Source organism: Pongo pygmaeus, chromosome 15, assembly GCF_028885625.2.
Source record: "Pongo pygmaeus isolate AG05252 chromosome 15, NHGRI_mPonPyg2-v2.0_pri, whole genome shotgun sequence".
NCBI lineage: Eukaryota > Metazoa > Chordata > Mammalia > Primates > Hominidae > Pongo > Pongo pygmaeus.
Genome location: NC_072388.2, coordinates 19,542,366 through 19,560,732, shown reverse-complemented (window position 1 = coordinate 19,560,732; position 18,367 = coordinate 19,542,366). Strand labels below are relative to the sequence as shown.

The 18,367-nt window shown below is 43.1% G+C and overlaps 1 protein-coding gene across 1 annotated transcript; it reads left to right on the top strand.

Annotated features, from left to right (window-relative positions):
• Window positions 1-4,828: 4,828 nt before the first annotated feature.
• Window positions 4,829-18,146, top strand: METTL3 (methyltransferase 3, N6-adenosine-methyltransferase complex catalytic subunit). Its single transcript, XM_054448260.2, has 11 exons — window positions 4,829-5,142; window positions 12,394-12,611; window positions 12,698-13,102; window positions 14,378-14,553; window positions 15,155-15,371; window positions 15,600-15,787; window positions 16,481-16,519; window positions 16,683-16,791; window positions 16,913-16,978; window positions 17,149-17,261; window positions 17,915-18,146. The coding sequence occupies exons 1-11, from the start codon at window positions 5,043-5,045 to the stop codon at window positions 18,024-18,026; spliced, it is 1,743 nt and encodes a 580-aa protein (XP_054304235.1). The 5' UTR covers window positions 4,829-5,042; the 3' UTR covers window positions 18,027-18,146.
• The last annotated feature ends 221 nt before the right edge of the window (window positions 18,147-18,367 follow it).

Below are 18,367 nucleotides of genomic sequence, written 5' to 3'. Positions count from 1 at the left end.
TGGTCTGACAGCTCTCCCTAATCAATTCCACTCCCCCTTTCCCCCACTGTCTTTCCTTATACCAGTTCTGTCCCAGCATCTGCTTCTCAGGGAATTCAACCTGTGTCACCCCTGAATAAGGCGCAGAATTTATTGGCACATTCTCATCTCTCAGAAAGTCCTGCACCTGTAACTTTGGTTATCATCCCTGGAACTTCTTAGTCAATCAACAAACACTTGTCTTCTGATCCTTAAAACAGATTTCACTAGTCTTATTCTCAATTAGACCCAACTTTGACTTCCCTTTATTTTATACTTCCTTTTCTAACATTTAATAACAGTAGGTTGACTAACCCTAGTGGACATTCTGTTTTTAGTCAGATATGAACAAGACTTGAGGGAAAAAAACATTCATCCAAAGAATCAAGTAAAAAGCGAAGGGTTGGGCACGATGGCTCACGCCTGTAATCCCAGCACTTTGGGAGGCCAAGGCGGGTGGATCACGAGGTCAGGAGTTTGAGACCAGCCTGGCCAACATAGTGAAATCCTGTCTCTACTAAAAATACAATTAGCCGGGCATGGTGGTACATGCCTGTAGTCCCAGTTTCTTGGGAGGCTGAGGCAGAAGAATTGCTTGAATCCGGGAGGGGGAGTTGTGGTGAGCCGAGATCGTGCCACTGTACTCCAGCCTGGGTAACAGAGCAAGGCTCCATCTCAAAAAAAAAAAAAAAAAATGAAGTATACAGTTAGTACTATGTTTGAGATGGGGTCTCGGTATGTTGCCTAGGATGGTCTTGAACTCCTGAGTTCAAGGGATCCTCCCACCTCAGCCTCCAAAGCAGCTGGGATTACAGGCACATACCACAGCACACAGCCAACTAATGTCTTCTTTTTTTTTTGAGACAGAGTCTTGCTCTGTCGCCCAGGCTGGAGTGCAATGGCACCGTCTCAGCTCACCACAACCTCTGCCTCCTGGGTTCAAGCGATTCTCCTGCCTCAACCTCTCAAGTAGCTGAAACTACAGGCACATGCCACCACACCCGGCTAATTTTTGTATTTTTAGTACAGATGGGGTTTCACTATGTTGGCCAGGCTGGCCTTGAACTCCTGACTTCATGATACACCCACCTTGGCCTCCCAAAGTGCTAGGATTACACGTGTGATCCACCGCACCCAGCCTAGTGTCTTAATACTTACGTATTTGCTTATGATTCCATGGAGTGCCTGGTAGGATGGCTTGTCTACGTTCCATGTGGTGAGGACTTGGCTCACTCATGCAGCTTTCATCTGGACTGGAGAAGCCAAGATGGCCTCAACTTCTGGCTACTCAGATGGCTGGCTGGAATGCTGAACCCTCTCTCCTTACCATCCTTCATCCTCCAGGGTCTCTCTTTTTAAGTGGTCTATCAGGGTGACTGGACTTCCATGAAGGCCCAGTGTTCCAAGAGGGCAGAAACAGAAGCTGTGGCAGCACATTTGGAGGTCCCTCAGATCTGTCTCTTGCTTCAACAGTGTTTAGATGGAAGAGACCCAGGGACTCTCTCTCAAAAATTAGATACAAAACAAAACCAAATCCCGGAAGCTGTAACGCCTTTTAAGGTCTAGACCTCTTAAGGTCTAGAACTCAGGGAATATCACTTCTGCCACATTCTTTTGGTGAAAGCTAGTCAGAAGCCTAGCTCAGATTCAAGAGGAGGGGGAATAAGCTTTACTTATTGATTGAAAGCGGGCAAAGTCACACTGCCTAAGGGCACGTGGGTGGGAGGCATTGTTGTGGCCAACTCTGGAAGCATTCTACCACAGCAGATATGAGGAAAAGTTGAGAAGTGTAATGCATGCAGCACCCATCTGCTCAAAATTAGGCTTACACTCTGTTTTGACTAGAAGAATTCTGCATTTTTCCCTCCTCCTCCTCCTCCTCCTCCTTCTCCTCTGTGTACTGCTGAGGGCTACGGGCTGACAAGAAAGCAATGTCTTTCTTTTGAGCAGCAAACTGGTCAAGAGGAGTCTAAAAAGAATCTCTCTACAAGAAGATCATGCTAAGAAGCCTTCCTGTACTTCTAAAATTTGCCCAATATGCCATTGTAATAAGTTACCCAGAGTTCATGTGAAAGCAAAAGCTTCTGGGAGCTGCCCTTGATTTGATTGTCTTTCAGGAGTACTTGTGCTACTTCTTTGCACCACTGCCCTCTGGCAGTGAAAGAGTGAGGCTTGTCTCAATAAAACAAAAACAAAAAAACAAAGTTACACATCCCAAAAGATAGTGTAAATTCCCTAAAAGTAAATTAAGTTCAGAAAACGAGATGGAAATTAGTATTTTGATCACTACTAAATCCATGGTATCTAACACATAGTACTCAATACTTACTGAATGGATAAAAGTCATATTACAATACACATACATCTTTCAATAGCTCCCTTCATATTCACCCCTTCCTTTTCATTACTGTTCATAACCAGCTTTTAAAGTTCTTCTCATCAGACAGTTACAATGGACTACTAACCATCTTCGTCCTCTCCAAAATCTCCTTCATCCTCACCTCAATTTATCTAGAACAGCAAATCAATTTTGAAACATTCCTATTTACAAACTCTACATGTTTCCTACTGTATTCTGAATAAATTACCAAGTCTTTACTCAGGTACCATGTACCTTATACAACCTGGCCTCAAATTTGGAAACCTAAAATTTCTCCCAATATTCCCAAATATAAATCTTTATGTTCTGGCGAACTAATCCGGATTGGCATAACACACATCATGCTTTCCTACCTCTAGTCTAGACCTTTGCCTTTATCATATTCCAGACCTGGATTTCCCTCCTATACCTTCACCTACTGAAACCTTAGTGGTCACTTCAAGCCTGAACCTTGATGCCAGCTTCTTTCCAATGCCTTCCTGGGTCATTAAACTTGGCATCTTCCTCTTCTTTGAAATCACTTTTTTTTTTTTTCCTGTTTTTTTGTTTTGTTTTGTTTTTGTTTTTTAAAGAGTCTATGCCCATGCTACCTCATGCTGTGAAGATGGTTCAGTATTAATAAACTGGCTCACAGCTCCTTTACCAGATTATAAACTCTTTGAAAACAGGAGCCATGCCAGTCAAACTATTTTTTGTATTTTTTGGACAACAGTGTATGGCATCACGTAGACATTGGATAAGTCAGTGATTCCCGAAATATTTCCATTCAGGGAGCTCCATTAAAAAAAAAAAAAAAAAAAAAAAAAAAAGGCCAAGCTGGTGGCTCACACCTGTAATCCCAGCATGTTGGAAAGCCAAGGCAGGCTGATGAGCTAAGGTCAGGAGTTTGAGACCAGCCTGGCCAAAATGGTGAAACCGCCGTCTCTATTAAAAATACAAAATTAACTGGGCATGGTGGCAGGTGCCTGTAATACCTGCTACTAGGTAGGCTGAGGCAGCTAGAATCTGGGAGGCGGAGGTTGCAGGGAGCTGAGATCACACCACTGCACACCAGCCTGGGCAATAAGAATGAAACTCTGTGTCAGGCCGGGCTCGGTGGCTCACGCCTGTAATCCCAGCACTTTGGGAGGCTGAGGCAGGGGCAGATTGCGGGGGCAGATCATGAGGTCATGAGTTCGAGACCAGCCTGGCCAACATAGTGAAACCCCCGTCTCTACTAAAAATACAAAAATTAGCCAGGTGTGGTGGCACGTGCCTGTAATCCCAGCTACTAGGGAGGCTGAGGCAGGAGAATCGCTTGAACCCAGGAGGCGGAGGTTGCAGTGAGCTGAGACTACGCCATTGCCAAAGCCTGGGTGACAGAGTGAGTGAGACTCCATCTCAAAAAAAAAAAAAAAAAGAATGAAAATGTGTCAAAAAAAGGAAAGAAAATAAGGATTGTAGGAAAAAACCACCAGCACCAACCTTGTATTGAAGTTTACTACACATACAGAAAAGTGCACATACCAAAATGTTCAGCTCAATTACATTTCACAAACTGAACACACTCATGCAAGTAGCTCTCATAACAAAAAACACAACGCAACCAGGACCTCAAAGCCCTCTTAGTGTCAGAACCCGATTTTAATCGATTACACGTACTTTGTAAATTTATCCTAAGAGAGAGATCACGTATTTGAAGACCTCTCGTATTTTTCCTTCATCAGCCGTCCTCACTTCCCCACGCCTCGTCCATACAAAGAAGCATGCGCGCACCCACCACCACCCCCTCCTCACCTCAGATTGGGGACCACCGTTGTGTTTTTTATTTTTTTATATTTATTTTTTGTAAATGAACGCATGGAAACAAACCACCACGACCTTCAGTGGAAAAGGTATGTTAGTACCAAACTGTCAAAAGGAACTAGTGATCCTTCATCTTAAAAATCTGTACTATGGCCGGGCGTGGTGGCTCACGCCTGTAATCCTAACACTTTGGGAGGCCGAGGAGGGCGGATCACGAGGTGAGGAGTTCGAGACTAGCCTGGCCAACACAGTGAAACCCCGTCTCTACTAAAAATACAAAAAATTAGCTGGGCGTGGTGGCGGGCGCCTGTAATTCCAGCTACTCGGGAGGCTGAGGCAGGCAAATCACTTGAACCCGGGAGGTGGAGGTTGCGGTAAGCCGAGATCGCGCCATTGAATTCCAGCCAGGGCGACAGAGTGAAACTCTGTCTCAAAAAAAAACCAAAAAAACCCCAAAACTGTACTATATGGTGTTGCTCTCTACGAGTGCTACTTCAACACAGGTCAACTCTCAGGACTCCTCTCCGAATATTCAACATGGCCGCATGCGCGTCTATAAGCAACATGGCCGCTCTGCCAGTCACCAACATGGCAACCATAGCCTCACTGTGCCCGGAAGCATGAGAGAGTGGTTATAACGACTATACCGGCCGCTCTGCCAACACCTAACGTGGCTCTCTACAGCGTCCAAGAAAGCGCGACACCGGAAATGACTTTTCTGTGTTGCTGATCTCCAGGGGTCATTTTCCGGTTAGCCTTCGGGGTGTCCGCGTGAGAACTGGTTATATCCTGGAGCGAGTGCTGGGAGGTGCTAGTCCGCCGCGCCTTATTCGAGAGGCGTCAGAGCTGGGAGACTAGGATGTCGGACACGTGGAGCTCTATCCAGGCCCACAAGAAGCAGCTGGACTCTCTGCGGGAGAGGCTGCAGCGGAGGCGGAAGCAGGACTCGGGGCACTTGGGTGAGGCACTGGGCTGTTGGGGCCGAGGCTCAACCGGGGAGGACGGGCGGGATCCCTAGAGAAAAAGCTCCAGAGTCACTGCCCTTTACCAAACGGCCATTTCTATAAAGCCTCGTACATGGTACTCCCTCTCCACCTTCAGCAGCACAGACCTTCGCCCTTCTCCTCGGTTCTTCCAGCTCACTTTTACCGGACCGACGCTTGAGCCCCACCCTCGTCCGCCTTGCCCACTCCTCTTCAGCCTGCGAGGACGTCGCCTTTGTGAGGCTGCTCAGCCCCCTATCCCGCGAAGCAGCAAGAACCCCTTTTTGTTGCTGCTTTGGCGCTTTGTTCCCTCAGTTATAACGACTGTTTTGTAGTGGTCATTTCTTGGCAGCTGTCGGTACAGTAAGCGAGGAATGAACCTTTATATCCACAGTGCCCAATTTAGTGGCCCGTACAGAGTGGCACTGGGTGTTTCTGAATGAGTATCCCTACCGGCATTGACTTAGCCATTTACATACCTAGCAGGAATCTGAAAACACTTGTGTTTGGTTTCCAAACTTTTTCTCTTCTCCTGTTGCCCCCATGTCACGATCATAAAACTTGAAGGAAATTTAAAAGATTAAGTTCACTGTTATCCACTCCCTACCCTCAGGACAAACTCTGAATTATTTAAGGCAAACTAGTAACAAAGCTCTGCAAAAATAGTGACTCAGTATCACCCTTGTGGTAGATTGTTCCAGTATTTGTCAGTATCTTCAACTGCATCTCTAAATCTTGTCTAGATCATGTTAGGTTCATGTGCTCGTATTCTGGCCGCTAGAAATAGAAGATGCACTGGCAGGATCCTCCCACCTAATTAATTTCCTTTCTTGAGTATCTGCAGTGTTCATGGGTCTAATTAGACAAAAATAAGTAAGAAATTGCCCCTGTCCTCAAGAAGTTTAAAAAGCATAGGATTCAAGGGTAGATGCTTACAAAAAGTGAGGAATATGATAAGATATATATACCTTATCCAAGGTACATTTGGTTTGGTACCAAACCAAATGAATGAGTCTACAGTCTGTACAGTGAAGAGAAGTCACAAGAGCTGGTGTAGGTAGTGAAGCCATCAAAGCCATCATAGTGGAACTGGCACTTGAATTTGGCCTTTATGGCTATATAGGACCTAGATAATTAAAGAGGTAAGAGGGGAGGATAGTAGAGTAAGAAGTGCAAGTCATGTCATCAGGCAATAATTAGTAGTCAAGTCTCAGAGTAGTTTCTGAATTACCTAAGAGGGAGAATTTTTTTTCCCTTGCTCTAGAAACTTCATTGATTTATTTATAGATACAGTTTTTTGTTTTGTTATGTTTTTTCCCCTATTCTTTGGTTTCCTGTTTTGAAACTTTTTAAAAATGTGCATAAATGATGCCAACGACTTTTTTTGCTTTTGTTGTTGAGATAGCGTCTCTCACCGTTGCCCAGGCTGGAGTGTAGCAGTCTCCCGGCTCATCCTCCTGAGTAGCTGGGACTACAGGTGCATGCCACCATGCCTGGCTAATTTTTAACTTTTTAATAGAGATAAGGTCTCATTATGTTGCCCAAATTTGTCTTGAACACCTGGGCTCAAGCTGTCCTCTTGCCTAAGCCTCCCAAAGTGTTTGAATTACAAGTGAGAGCCACCATATCCAGCCTATTTAATTCTCTTGTGGAATCTTTTCCCTTTCAGCAATGGCAGTTGCAAAAGGGAACCTGAGGATCAGGTAGTTGTTTGTTTCAACAAAGTGATCTGCAAAATTATTTAGTTAGTTACTTAGAGACAGGGTCTCCCTCTGTCACCCAGGCTGGAGTGCTGTGGCATGATCATGGCTCACTGCTGCCTTGACTTCCTGGGCTCCAGCGATCCTCCCACTTCAGCCTCTCAAGTAGCTGGGACCACAGGTGTGTGCTACCATGCCCAGCTAATGTTTGTATTTTTGGTAGAGAGGGGGTTTCACCATGTTGCCCAGGCTGATCTCTAACTCCTGAGCTCAAGCAGTCCACTCATGTTGGCCTCCCAAAGTGCTGGGATTACAGGCGTGAGCCACCACGCCTGGCCTACAAAATTAACTTTTAAAAAGCCGCTATATTGGTGTACTACATCATTGACTACTTTGTGTTCACCTTTCTGTCGTTTTTGTGACGGGCCATCCTCTATCTGTGGTGTTGTTTGTTGTTTCTTGGTTTTAATTGTTCCTCATCATACTTATTTATTTATTTATTTTTGAGATGGAGTTTCGCTCTTGTTGCCCAGGCTGGAGTGCAATGGCGCGATCTTGGCTCACCGCAACCTCCGCCTCCCAGGTTCAAGCGATTCTCCTGCCTCAGCTTCCTGAGTAGCTGGGATTACAGGCATGTGTCACCGCTCCTGGCTAATTTTGTATTTTTAGTAGAGACGGGGTTTCTCCATGTTGGTCAGGCTGGTCTCAAACTCCCAACCTCAGCTGATCTGCCCGCCTCAGTTTCCCAAAGTGCTGGGATTACAGGTTGTGAGCCACTGTGCCCGGCATCATACTTCTTTATACTTTTCCATTTCTAAATTCATACTCTTTCAACGAATGATTCTAATTGCTCTTGGTCATTTTAAGTTTCATTTCATTTTTCTATGACATTAACTACATTTTGGTATTAACCAAACTTTGTGCTGTATGCAGACCTAACTACTAGAGCCTTGATACTTTGATCCAGGTCCTTGCTAAACATGTTTAATATTTTTGACAATAAGACTGTATTCTCCTTGCATGTACATATCCTTTTTTATTTTTATTTATTTATTTTTTCTTTTTTAGATACGAATATCTTTTGACTTGTATATCTAGCTAACAATATAGCTAAGACCCGTTTTCTGTGTGTGTGTGTAAGACAAGAATCTCATTCTGTTACCCAGGCTGGAGTTCAGTGGCATGAACACAGCTCACTGCAGTCTCGACCTCAGGGCTCAAGTGATCCTCCTGCCTCAGCCTCCTCCTGAGTGGCTAGCACCACAGGTGTGCCCTACCATGCCTGCCTAATTTTTAATTTTTGTTTTTTTGTAGAAACAGGGCCTTGCCACGGTGCCCAGGCTGGTCTTGGACTCTTGGGCTCAAGCTATCCTCCCACCCTGGACTCCCAAAGTGCTGGGATTACAGATGTAATCCCAGCCTAGTTAAGACTCTTATAAAAGTATTTTGGGGGTTGTAATTAAATGTATCTTGTCTTCTGACCGAGAGCTTGATCTGATCCATCATTTGGTACTGTGGTAATAGGTAAAGATGAAACGTACCAATTAAACCAGAATGTCACTGTTCTTTCTGTGTTATTTTGATTATTTCAAAGAATGTATTTTGTTGAGCTTTAGGATTCTTAAGAAACCCTTGTGAAACACTGTATTGTAAGTTTATGAATCATGTTATCATGTAAGATATAACTCAAGACTTGATAAAAGTTCAGATTATTCCATTCGTTTCTCACCGGAAATAAAAATTTGCCTACCACATCTGTCGCCCAGGCTGGAATGCAGTGGCGCGATCTCGGCTCACTGCAAGCTCCGCCTCCCGGGTTCACGCCATTCTCCTGCCTCAGCCTCCCAAGTAGCTGGGACTAAAGGTGCCCACCACCATGCCTGGCTGATTTTTTTGTATTGTTTTTAGTAGAGACGGGGTTTCACAGTGTTAGCCAGGATGGTCTCGATCTCCTGACCTCGTGATCCACCCATCTCAGCCTCTCAAATTGCTGGGATTACAGGTGTGAGCCACCGCGCCCGGCCACATCTTGTTTTTTATAGCATTACTGAAATTTGATAATTACCGACTACTGAACTGAGTGTCAAAAGATGATGTAAAATGAACTAAAATGTATCCATATCGTTAATAGTGGAAAATACTATGGGCAAAATATTGGGAGACCTTTGTTAGATTGGCATTTTTATTATTTATTTATTTATTTTTTGAGACAGAGTTTCGCTCTTGTTGCCCAGGCTGGAGTGCAGTGGTGCCATCTCACCTCACTGCAACCTCTGCCTCCAGGGTTCAAGCAATTCTCCTGCCTCAGCCTCCCGAATAGTTGTGACTACAGGTGTCCACAGCCTTTGGAAGGCTAAGGCGGGTGGATCACCTGAGGTCAGGAGTTCAAGACCAGCCTGGCCAACATGGTGAAACCCTGTCTCTACTAAAAATATAAAAATTAGCCAGGTGTGGTGGCAGGTGCCTGTTGTATGTACTACAGGCACATACAACCTTGCCCTGCTAATTTTTTGTATTTTTTGGGCAAAACGCCCAACAGGGTTTCACCGTGTTGCTTAGGTTGGTCTTGGACTCCTGAGCTCAAGTGATCCTCCATCCTCAGCCTCCCAAAGTGCTGGGATTACAGGCATAAGCCTCCATGCCTGGCCTCCTTCCTTTTTAAGGATAAATAATATTCCACTGTATGTATATAACACATTTTGTTCATTCATCCATGGGTGGGCGTTTGGGTTACTTCTGCCTTTTGGCTGTTGTAAATAATGCTGCTATGAACCTGGGTGTACGAATATCTCTTTGAGACCCCGCTTTAATTCTTTTTTGTTTTCTTTTGTTTTGTTTTTTCTTGAGACGGAGTCTCGCTCTGTCACCCAGGCTGGAGTGCAGTGGCGCAATCTCGGCTCACTGCAAGCTCCACCTCCCAGGTTCACCCTATTCTCCTGCCTTAGCCTCCCGAGTAGCTGGGACTACAGGTGCCTGCCACCACGTCCGGCTAATTTTTTTGTAATTTTAGTAGAGACGGTGTTTCACTGTGTTAGCCAGGATGGTCTCGATCTCCTGACCTCGTGATCCGCCTGCCTCGGCCTCCCAAAGTGCTAGGATTACAGGTGTGAGCCAACCACACCCGGCCGAGACCCCACTTTAATGCTTTTGGGCATATACCCAAAAGTGGAATTGCTAGATCATATGGTAATTCTATTTTTGATTTTTGAGGAAGCGCCATCCTAATGGGTGTTATATCTCATGTTGGTAAAGTATATTTTTTTAAAAAGAAAAGTATTACTTAAAAAATATATTTATTTTGGCCAGGGCAACAGAGCAAGACTCCGTCTCAAAAAAAAAAAATCTTTATTTTAATGGAAACAAACTATATTTGGCCAGGTTTAGCACATAGTAAATATGTGAACTGCTCCAGTATATTTCTTGAGATTGAAGATGTGCATATAGATGTTGACATGTTTAAGGATTCAGCAAATTTGTAATCAGACCATATTAATTTCAGTGGTTCTCTTAATTAAAAGGTGAATCAAGTATTATGTATTATTTTGCTGAACCCAACACATTATTTTCGTTAGATTAGAAACAGAATGTCAGTGTAGTTGCAGCAGAGCGGAGGCATTGAGTAAATGTGTTGAATAAATAAATGAATAAATACCTTATGAAGGATTTGGAACCCAGGAATTCTTAATCATTTTCTGGACAGTAACCAGTTTTAGGGATGATAAAACTTTTCCCCAAATGACTGTATACATACAAAACTTTGCATGTGAAAAGTTTAGGGAATTTCACCTGAATAACAATTGTATTAACCAGCAGTTAAGTTTTATCCACCACATTAAACATAAGCTCCCTCCTCCTAATAACCTTAAAAAAGGTATTTCCAGCTCTGATATTCTGAATGTAATGTGGGGGAACAAAAACCTCCCAGGAGGTGTTATTAATACAAGGATTCATAACCTGAATTACATCACTAGATATTGGAATGAGCAGTATTAAATCAGTCAGATTACCAATGAGAAAAGTCAATACCAAGTTGTAGGGACAGAAATATTTATGTTAACATGGTTCTTTTTATAGATTTCTCACTTAAAAATTTTCTCACTCACTTCTTAATTACTCAAAGAACATCTTCAGTTACTAACTGGAGAAACTGAAAACGAAAGAAGAAATGGGTGAGAGTGGAATCCTCCCACCTCAGCCTCCCCAGCAGCTGGGACTACAGGCACAGGCCACCATGTGTGGCTAATTTTTAAAAAAATTTTCTGTAGAGACACTGGGTTTCACCATGTTCCCCTGACTGGTCTGGAATTCCTAGGCTCAAGTGATCCTCCCACCTTGGCCTCTCAGAGTGCTGGGATTACAGATATAAGGCACCACACCAAGCCCTGAGTCCGATTTTAATAAATTCAGTTTCCATTAGAGTGGAAAATTTTCAAATTAATGAATTATTTATTTATATATTTTTTGAGACAGAGTCTTGCTCTGTCGCCCAGTCTGGAGTGCATTGGCATGATGTTGGCTCACTGCAGCCTCTGCCCCGGGGGTTCAAGCAATTCTCCTGCTTCAGCCTCCCCAGTAGCTGGGATTATAACCTTGCGCCACCACCCCTAGCTAATTTTTTTTTTTTTGTATTTTAGTAGAGACAGAGTTCATTTCACCATGTTGGCCAGGCTGGTCTCGAACTCCTCACCTCAAGTGATCCACCCACCTTGGCCTCCCAGAGTGTTGGGATTACAGGCGTGAGCCCCAGTGCCTTACCAGAATGGAAATATTTAAGTAAACAAAATATTTCTAAGTGTAAACTAATGGCCTACTTATTTTATTTAGCAATTTCAGTTCAGGTCCTAGGAGTTTAATATTTCATCTATATTTTAATTCACCACAGATATTAGGCTTTCTCAAAGGTAACATTTTGTCCTAATTTTAGTTTCTCAAATCGTATTAAGGTTATGATGGCTACCCAGCTTGTGAAGTAATAGATGATAATAATATAGTCAGGAAATATCATTTGGTAACCAAGGCTTCAGCAAAGTATTAAGATTTTTGTGTTCGTGAGTGTTATAGGTAACACTGTTGGCCCCCAACATTGTCATTTTGTACACTTTGTTGATCAATGGCCTGAATTCATTAAAATTCACACTACATGCTTCAAAAAGAATATCGGATCCCAGCCTAGGTTGTTGAGTATATTCCTGTCCTTTATTAAAATGTAGGTTGATAGAAAGGTGGTAGGGATATTTAAATCTATCATGCTAATTTACTTTCTTTGTATCACAGCAAGGATAGGGAATTAGGAAAGCATTACTCACTCAATAGAGAAAAGGTAGATAGAAAATCCAGTATTATCTTGACAAAGCAGTGAATGTTTTAGTATGATTGAGGATAGGTAATCTAGTGCTAAAGTTGGTCAGAGAATTTCCTGCACAAAATGAAAGATCTGTGTATGGGAATGCTAGAGAATTTGACTTCTCAGAAATATATAGACCAACAGTGGTTGCCTTTTTTCATTTTCACTTCTCTTCATTCTTAGATCTACGGAATCCAGAGGCAGCATTGTCTCCAACCTTCCGTAGTGACAGCCCAGTGCCTACTGCACCCACCTCTGGTGGCCCTAAGCCCAGCACAGCTTCAGCAGTTCCTGAATTAGCTACAGATCCTGAGTTAGAGAAGAAGTTGCTACACCACCTCTCTGATCTGGCCTTAACATTGCCCACTGATGCTGTGTCCATCTGTCTTGCCATCTCCACGGTAATGACCTGACAGAGTTAGGATTTACAACTTATTTTCAGTTCACGGTCAGTGTCTTATTGCCCATACCTCCCCTCCTTCTCTAGCCAGATGCTCCTGCCACTCAAGATGGGGTAGAAAGCCTCCTGCAGAAATTTGCAGCTCAGGAGTTGATTGAGGTCAAGCGAGGTCTCCTACAAGATGATGCACATCCTACTCTTGTGACCTATGCTGACCATTCCAAGCTCTCTGCCATGATGGGTGCTGTGGCAGAAAAGAAGGGCCCTGGGGAGGTAGCAGGGACTGTCACAGGGCAGAAGCGGCGTGCAGAACAGGACTTAACTACAGTAGCTGCCTTTGCCAGTTCGTTAGTCTCCGGTCTGAACTCTTCAGCATCGGAACCAGCAAAGGAGCCAGCCAAGAAATCAAGGAAACATGCTGCCTCAGATGTTGATCTGGAGATAGAGAGCCTTCTGAACCAACAGTCCACTAAGGAACAACAGAGCAAGAAGGTAGGGGTCATGTGAAAATACTCTCACAATATGCTCTTAATTATAGCTTTGTTTGACAGGGATTTACCCCTAGGGCAAGGAACTGTTTACAGCAGTGGTTCTCAACTGGGGATGATTCCCTACTGCCCAGCTCCCAGGGGATCTAGTAATGTCTGGAGACATTTTTATTGTCACACATGGGGGAGTGCTATTGGCATCTAGTGGGTAGAGGCCAGGGATATTGTTAAACATCCTACAGTGCATAGTGGGACAAACCCCCACAACAAACAGTTGTCTGTCCCAAAGTGTCAATAATGCCAATGTCGACAAATTCTTATTTAGATAATCTGTCATTGAATCTGAAAGAATTGGATCAAGAGAAGAGGAATCCAAATATACAGAAATATAGGGAGATGAATGGAGAGGAATACTAGACCAATTATGGAAATTGACTAAATAATGTGAATTGGTTCTGAGTATAAGTATTGGCCTGACATGAGTTCTTATCTGTTTGGTACTTTTGGTGCGTGAGTTTGAACATGTTAATTAACTTCTCTTGAGCCTTAGTCTTCTCATCTGTAACGTGAAGATAATACCAGCGTATCCTGCCTTATAGAATTGAATAGACTCTGAGCTAAAAAGTAAAGTGTTTAGCACTATACTTTTTAGTTCAGCACCCAGTAAATATGTTTTTTGTAGAAGGAATGCCTTCTTGGAGAGGGGACGTTAACATAATGCTTAGCGGTAGGAACCAGGCCTCTTCCATTTCAATTTCATCCCAAATGCATATTTGTGAGGAAGGACTGAACCCCTAACAAATCTCTTATCTGAAGGCTCCAATTTTCCAATATTAAGTTAGCTAATTTAGGTCTAGGCACAATGGCTCATTCCTGTAGTCTCAACACTTTGGGAGGCCAAGGCGGGAGGATCACATGAGGCGAGGAGTTCAAGACCGGCCTGGCCAACATAGACCCTATCCCTATAAAAAGTAAAGTAATTAAAACATTAGCTGGCATGGTGTCATGCACCTGTATTCCCAGCTACAATTGAAGGCTGAGCTGGGAGGATCACTTGAGTCTGGGAGTTCAGTGGGAGAAACAGTGAGTTATGATTACACAACTGCACTCTGGCCTGGGTGACAGCAAGATCCCATCTCTTAAAAAAAAAAAAAAAAAAAAAAAAAAAAAGTTGATTTCTCTCTTATAAGACATTAATGTCAAAAAGAATTTGCGGAGTTGGTCTAAGAGCCAGTTTGATCTACAAGACATTTTAAGTCCAAGGCTACTTCTGTCACAGGTCAGTCAGGAGATCCTAGAGCTATTAAATACTACAACAGCCAAGGAACAATCCATTGTTGAAAAATTTCGCTCTCGAGGTCGGGCCCAAGTGCAAGAATTCTGTGACTATGGAACCAAGGAGGAGTGCATGAAAGCCAGTGATGCTGATCGACCCTGTCGCAAGCTGCACTTCAGGTCTCTTGGAAGGGAATGAGGTGGGATGGGTTTGTCAGAAGCAGCCATTCCTTTTCAGCATATTCCTTCCAGTCATTGGGGTTCTGTCTGTAATCTTATTTAGTTTATGGTTTGTGTAAGTCCTCCAGACCCTGAAGGTATACTTTCAGAAGTGCATTGTGTGGGAAGAATACAGGCTGTATTCCCAAATAACTGCGATTTTTTTTTTTTTAAAAGCTCCCTCCCTCTTAGAATAGCAAAGTATGTCTGTCTCTGAGCCACAGTGAAAGTTATAGTAGTCTGAAAGGAGGATAATCTAAGGAGAAAAGGAACCTAATCTCTTAGGTCAGTGTTTTATTCTGTTCTACCCAAGTCTCCTGCACTGCTTGCCTTCCAGTGGTAAAACAGGAAACCAAGTCTTTACTCACAGAGGAATTACAATTGTTCTGTAGTATGAATTATGGATTTCCATGCTAGCTTCCTCCCTTAAAACTCTTGGAGGAAGCTCTAACGATAGAATTAGGGGAGGGTAATAAAATAGACATTTTGAAATCATTTGGAATTTGAACTGTTGGATCTACATCTGGAGCACCATCTTGATTCTCCCTTTTTATTTTCCCAGACGAATTATCAATAAACACACTGATGAGTCTTTAGGTGACTGCTCTTTCCTTAATACATGTTTCCACATGGATACCTGCAAGTATGTTCACTATGAAATTGATGCTTGCATGGATTCTGAGGCCCCTGGCAGCAAAGACCACACGCCAAGCCAGGAGCTTGCTCTTACACAGAGTGTTGGAGGTGATTCCAGTGCAGACCGACTCTTCCCACCTCAGGTACCTGTCTGCTCAGAAAACTCGTCTCAACTTACGGACTTGTTTGATAGGGCAGCCATACTCGTTAAGAAAGCAGAGCATAATTCAGCAATCTTGTCTTGCTTATTGGGAATGGAGGGGGATAGATAAGCTTGTAAGGGAATAGGAAAAATCAAATGGAAAAGAGGGACTCGGGCCATGAATCTGGGAGTTAAAGTAGGGAAGATGACCAAATACCACTTTATGCAGTGGATCTGTTGTGATATCCGCTACCTGGACGTCAGTATCTTGGGCAAGTTTGCAGTTGTGATGGCTGACCCACCCTGGGATATTCACATGGAACTGCCCTATGGGACCCTGACAGACGATGAGATGCGCAGGCTCAACATACCTGTACTACAGGATGATGGCTTTCTCTTCCTCTGGGTCACAGGCAGGTAATGCAATTCAGTTATGTAGGTATGGACAGATACAGTACAAGAGTGAATACTGAATGGGAGATAAAATCCTGGGTTTTCCTAGCCCCACTATTAAATGTATGACTGATTTAGTCTTTTTTTCTTTTTTGAGAGAGTCTCACTGTGTTGCCCAGGCTGGAGTGCAGTGGTGTGATCTCAGCTCACTGCAGCCTCTGCCTCCCAGGTTCAAGCAATTCTCCTGCCTCAGCCTCCTGAGTAGCTGGGATTACAGGCACGTGCCACCACGCCCAGCTAATTTTTTCTTTTTGTATTTTTAGTAGAGACTGGATTTCACCATGTTAGCCAGGATGGTCTCTATCTCCTGACTTTGTGATCCACTCATCTCGAGCTCCCAAAGTGCTGGGATTACAGGTGTGAGCCACCACGCCCAGCCAGTCTTTTTTTCTACTGAGTCCTAATGCCTGTTTACAATGCAAATTATACCCCAAATATATATTTAACTCTACATTTGTTCTTTGAGAAAGGTAAGGTTGTTGAGAATACTGTTTTATCTTTTCATTCTTAGATCCACCATGCTTTTGGTGTTGTGCATGTAAATGTTCACTGAATGTCTACTGAAAAAGTGTTTATAGTGTTTTAACACATCACATATTTTGAAGGGGAAAAAAAAATATGGGCATACAAATAGTTGTTTAACTCATTTCTTTCTAGGGCCATGGAGTTGGGGAGAGAATGTCTAAACCTCTGGGGGTAAGTAGTAGTTGTGTTGCTTTCTCTTGAGGGTAATACTGTTACAGTGAGATACGTGTTCTCTTCTCCCAGAGTATTCTGTGATTCCTTGCTTCTATAAATGGTACTACCCCTAAACTATAAAAGTTTGGCTAAAACTCTAGTTCTTTTTTATGCCCCACAGGTATGAACGGGTAGATGAAATTATTTGGGTGAAGACAAATCAACTGCAACGCATCATTCGGACAGGCCGTACAGGTCACTGGTTGAACCATGGGAAGGAACACTGCTTGGTGAGCAGCAGTGGGGCCCAATTCAATAGGTGGAGCACAAAGAAGAATCATTTGATTTCTTATTGAGAAAAAGTTCAAAAGGTGTGGTTTCATAAGGTAATCTGTTATCTGTGGTGAGCAGGTTGGTGTCAAAGGAAATCCCCAAGGCTTCAACCAGGGTCTGGATTGTGATGTGATCGTAGCTGAGGTATGTGCTTCCCAGGCCTCCAAAGCTTCCACATTTTTTTGTTGGTATCAGTTATTCATGTTGGGTGTATTCTCATCCCAGATTTTTCTCATTTAGATCATAAACATAATAGAAAGGGTTAGAATTGCAATCTTGTGTAACTTAAAAAGCAGCTAGTTTCTATTTCCTAGGTTCGTTCCACCAGTCATAAACCAGATGAAATCTATGGCATGATTGAAAGACTGTCTCCTGGCACTCGCAAGATTGAGTTATTTGGACGACCGCACAATGTGCAACCCAACTGGTAAGGTGACCAGAGAATAGGCTAGTCCTCAAGGGGCTATTATTTATGATTAAGGACAGAACTTAGTAGAGCTTCACATTGTTTTCCACTAGTCCATAAATGAGCTTCACAGGATTCATAAGCCACTTAAGCTTGTATTTAAACTGTTTTATGAGATTCTACAAATATTCATTAGAAACTCAACAGGTTCTAGGACCCAAAAGCACTGCTCCCTAGGGTTTCTACTCTCTTCACAACCTACGGATCTTCCTCAGCCATTCTGTGATGTATTGAATCTGCCCCCTGGTGGTTACGAAGTTATCTATTTAATCTGTCAATAATTACATCTTTCACCCCTTAACAGAGCTTAAAACACATGCTGCTAGCAGTTTGCTTATCCAAAGAATACTCCCTGGTAGCAACTCTGTGAAGCAGGCCTGGCTAAGCATTAGTTACTAACCCTCAGATAATACAGATCCAGTCTATTTTAACACCAGAATCTATGCCAATTCTGAACTAGTAATTCTACCATATACTATTCTAATGTTCAGCTTTTTAGAATTGGCATATTTGATATGATGATAGGCAGTCTTCATTTGGTATGCATTTTTTAACAATATTAAACCCTCTAATTCCAGGATTTCTGGTTTGCCCCTCCTTTTACCCTGTTTCAGGATCACCCTTGGAAACCAACTGGATGGGATCCACCTACTAGACCCAGATGTGGTTGCACGGTTCAAGCAAAGGTACCCAGATGGTATCATCTCTAAACCTAAGAATTTATAGAAGCACTTCCTTACAGAGCTAAGAATCCATAGCCATGGCTCTGTAAGCTAAACCTGAAGAGTGATATTTGTACAATAGCTTTCTTCTTTATTTAAATAAACATTTGTATTGTAGTTGGGATTCTGAAGTCCATTCTGGCTCTGCTACTTAACAGTGTATAATCTTGTGCAACTCATCTCTCAGTATTATATGTGAAATGGGAGTATTACCTCATTGGGTTGCTATGAGGGTTCAAACTAAATAAGTGCATGGGAAACATTAAAATGATCATTATAGGCTAGGCACAGTGGCTCACACCTGTAATCCCAGCACTTTGGGAAGCCGAGGTAGGAGGGTAACTG

What these genes read in the sequence shown, in the direction of transcription:
- METTL3 (XM_054448260.2), top strand. Translation starts at nt 5,043, where the DNA reads ATGTCGGACACGTGGAGCTCTATCCAGGCCCACAAGAAGCAGCTGGAC. An exon ending in GCAGGACTCGGGGCACTTGG is followed by an intron (nt 5,143 to 12,393) that starts GTGAGGCACTGG and finishes CTTCATTCTTAG; the next exon opens with ATCTACGGAATCCAGAGGCA. An exon ending in TGTCGCAAGCTGCACTTCAG is followed by an intron (nt 14,554 to 15,154) that starts GTCTCTTGGAAG and finishes TTATTTTCCCAG; the next exon opens with ACGAATTATCAATAAACACA.